The sequence below is a fragment of the Anneissia japonica genome, unplaced genomic scaffold, assembly GCF_011630105.1.
Source record: "Anneissia japonica isolate Jap-2015-1 unplaced genomic scaffold, ASM1163010v1 scaffold7766_len575116_cov191, whole genome shotgun sequence".
Classification (NCBI taxonomy): Eukaryota; Metazoa; Echinodermata; class Crinoidea; order Comatulida; family Comatulidae; genus Anneissia; species Anneissia japonica.
Window position 1 is genome coordinate 120,329 of NW_022694700.1, and position 3,672 is coordinate 124,000.

The 3,672-nt window shown below is 30.1% G+C and overlaps 1 protein-coding gene across 4 annotated transcripts in view; it reads left to right on the plus strand.

Annotated features, from left to right (window-relative positions):
- Positions 1–3,672, plus strand: part of LOC117101163 (ATP-binding cassette sub-family A member 2-like) — an 86,967-nt gene that overhangs the window by 22,713 nt on the left and 60,582 nt on the right. For all 4 annotated transcript variants that reach the window (XM_033241046.1, XM_033241045.1, XM_033241048.1 and 1 more), the window contains exon 3: positions 356–449. In XM_033241046.1, the coding sequence (XP_033096937.1) occupies positions 356–449 (94 nt within the window). The remainder of the gene's footprint in view (positions 1–355; positions 450–3,672) is intronic.

A 3,672-nucleotide genomic window follows, 5' to 3' on the forward strand; every position in this document is an offset into this window, starting at 1 on the left:
GTATTAAATTTAATTTGTTGATAAAAGTTGCAGTACTGTAAACATTTTCAAGAATAGTTTAAATCTGGTTTGTTTATTGTTGATTAAACAGTTCTACAATTGCTGTAAAAATTCATTGTTTTGGATACATGCATGTATTTAAATGTTAATTTTTAGAAAACAAGTTTTATTAAATACACTTGGCATTTTAGTTAAAAGCTGATTTTTATTTAATATCATAACCATAATCTTTATTATTGTGTAATTAGTATTATTATTTTACAATACATTATAATCATCATTAAAAGATAATATAAGGTTATGTTGATGATATTATTTGTTAAATTGTATTTTCTCTCTTGTTTTCCCTTTTTAGATCGTTGTTTTATTTGAGCTAATCATTCCATTGGTTCTATTCTTCATACTGCTCTCAATTCGTTCACGGAATCCCTCAGAACCTAAAAAGCAACGTAAGTACTATTAACCAATCAACAGCTTCTTATTCTGTCATTTTTTACCTGGATACCAGGCCATCTGAATATATTACAAGGCCACCCTAAAGAAAAAAAAAACAGGAAATATTATCTTCCTGTTTTATAATGTGTAATCAAATTACTAATCAAAATGAAATGTTCATCCCAACAGACAATGAGTAGACTGACAATATAAGTACTCTGAACGATTTTGTGTATATTACTTCCACCAGAAGCAGTTTTTGCTGCTTTTTACACACATTTATTTATCTACAAAAATCTTTAAATTTAATACCAGTAAATTTAAGGGTCTTTAAAAGAAGAGGAAAAGTAGTACAGTATTAATTTGATGTGGAAATTTTTTTCTTATCATGTTTTAGTTGAAAATTAATAAAATAATTTCTATGAAAAATATATTTGTTTATATATGCAATTACAGTATTATTTTATCATGTTTTTAGTTGAAAATTAATAAAATAATTTCTATGAAAAATATATTTGTTTACATATGCAATTACAGTATTATTCATTCTTCAGATTTGTCAGACATGTTTGTCCCATGCAAAATACCATAAAAATCATTTTTGAAATTACCTTAACCATTTTGAAGTAACATAAAAATTACCTTAACCATTTTGAAGTAACATAAAAAATATTAAATATATAAATTAGTGAATTTAAAAAATGTTTACTCATAATTTTACAGCGAAAAATGATAAAAAAACACTTCTAGTCACTAGAAGTGTTTTATTATTTTCATTATAATTAAATCCAATGTAGAAATCAGGGTACACATTTTTTAATTCAATATTTTCTATCCTGAAGTTAATAATTTGAATGTTGCAAGGTTAATTTCAAAATTATTTTTTATGATTTTTTCTTTTTTTGTCATTTTCAAGGACAATACATCTTTAACTGATTATAAACACAGTATTCTAAATGAAATTTCAACATCATGTCAAATTATCCAAAATGTACAATGCAGTGCCACACGTTTAAAATGGATCATGTGCTCTAGGTTGTGTTGGGCTTTATTTTGTCCAGTGTAGATCAGACTGGAATATCTATTGTCCATTATAGACCATTTTATCAGATTTACTTTGAAACAGTGTCGCCAACGTCCCACAACTCACTAGCGGTCTTTCGGCGACCAAGCCTGAGTACCGCTTCACCTATGCTATTGCAGCTGTAGATAAAACATACGATCTTGCTAATTACTGTATAATATATTTTCTCGTTAGTAATTTAGTTTTATCGTTGATTTAATCCATGATGGTAACTATGTAGCACGAAATGCTAGGCCTCTGAAAGTCCCCCAGTGGTAGTTGCCAGGTTTGTCTGGAATATTCATTCAAATTTCGTGGAAATACTCTATATAATACAGTACTTCACTCTTCACAGAAATGATGGATGCTCCTCAGAATTATACCTTGGGGTGTTTACGCTAAAACTAATTGTTTGTACTGGTGTTTTGTAGACGAACATGGCATGATCCATGGAGCAGAGTATAATTTAAGCTCAGTGATATGCAGGGGTAAAGTTAACTAAACTTCTCAGACCAAATGATTGATTTTATTCAATGACCCATTTCCTTTTAGAATATTTAAGCCACACCTTCCACTGCACTAATCTACTGTACACTCACTGTTCAAGCAATATAACCCTGGAGCTATGCTAAGCTGAAGTATATTGTGATTGTTAGTGGTACTCATACATGTACAAAAATATCTTGGAGCGTAGCTGAGAATAGCTATAGTATATTGTGATTATTAGTGCTACTCCAATACTCTTATTGCATAGGCTACGTATAATAATATCTTGAAGCATAGCTGAGAATAGCAGTATATTGTGATTATCATTGCTATTCCAATTCTCTTATTGCACAGGCTACATACAATGAAGTCTAATAGTATAATATTCTGAAGTAATTTAGTGGTACTATAACCAGTACTGCACGCTATGTACAATGACTAACAGATTATTCAACTTGCATACTGTATGGTTTAAGATTACTTTTTTTTTTATCATGAGAACATTTGAAAATAGTATTTTATACAAACAACAGACTAAACACAAACACACTTCGCAAATGTTTAAAATAATGATTACCAGTATTAAATAAAAATTTCTGACTAAACTTTCAAGTCAAATTCATTTGAAGTTGAGGGACACCACAACATACAGTACATCCTTATTAAACATCGGCGCTGGTTCAAGACCATCCTCGCTGATGGTTTGATGGTGAAGAGAACCAAGCCTTTAATATTCTGTTTTGCCAGTGTTGATGAATTGAGTACATAGGGAAATAGTCAGTCATCATTTCCCAGCTCAATTCCAAAGAGAAAACTCTGTTCATGCACATAAAATGTGTATTCCAGACCTCCTTCAATGTGCACTTATGGAGAGCAATTTTTTTGAAATATAGGTAGAGCCAGGAACAAAATCTCCATAGTTCAGAACAAATAGTGGTTATTACCAGTTTCTGTGCCATTGCTTTCTAGACTAAACTGCAATGTTGGCCATGAAGGTCTGGTTTACAACTACTCTGGCTACATATAAATTATATAGTCATTTAAATTTTAGCTTTCCCATTAAATTTCATCTCAACTGAGATACATCGCTTACTTCAACACTGATGTTTTTTTAGTACTTTGTTATTTAACTGTTTTATTGGAAGTATAGAAAATTAACATCTGTACATTTATTCAGAACAGTCTCAATAGCTAATATTCAATACTGCTTTGCGAATGTATTTTTGGCTGATTAGGCTCAATAAAAAAATTACTAGTTTATCACCCTCGCACGCATGTGTTCTATGATACTGAAAAGAAAAATATATTTTAAGAAAATTAATTTTTTAATTTTTTTTCTAAATAAAAAAAAATATATTTGTATTATTTTTTTCATCTATTTTATTAAGTAGTTAGGAAATAGTGTTCGTATTATCTCAATCATGTTTTATTTTGAGTATCAATGCACCAGCAAACAACCCAAGGGTGATATTTTGCTTAAGCAAAATAAAAAATGAAAAGCCTCTCTTACTCCCTCATCACTTCTCCAGCCAAGATAGAGTGATGTACTTTTATTGCTCCGAAGCAGCCAATTCATATTCTTGACAGCAATTTGACCTCTGAAAGGTCATTGTTTGTCAAAAAACAAGGGCCTAAGATGACTGAAAAGCAGAGTTTCCTTCTTTCGTTCTGCCGGGTAAAATCAATTA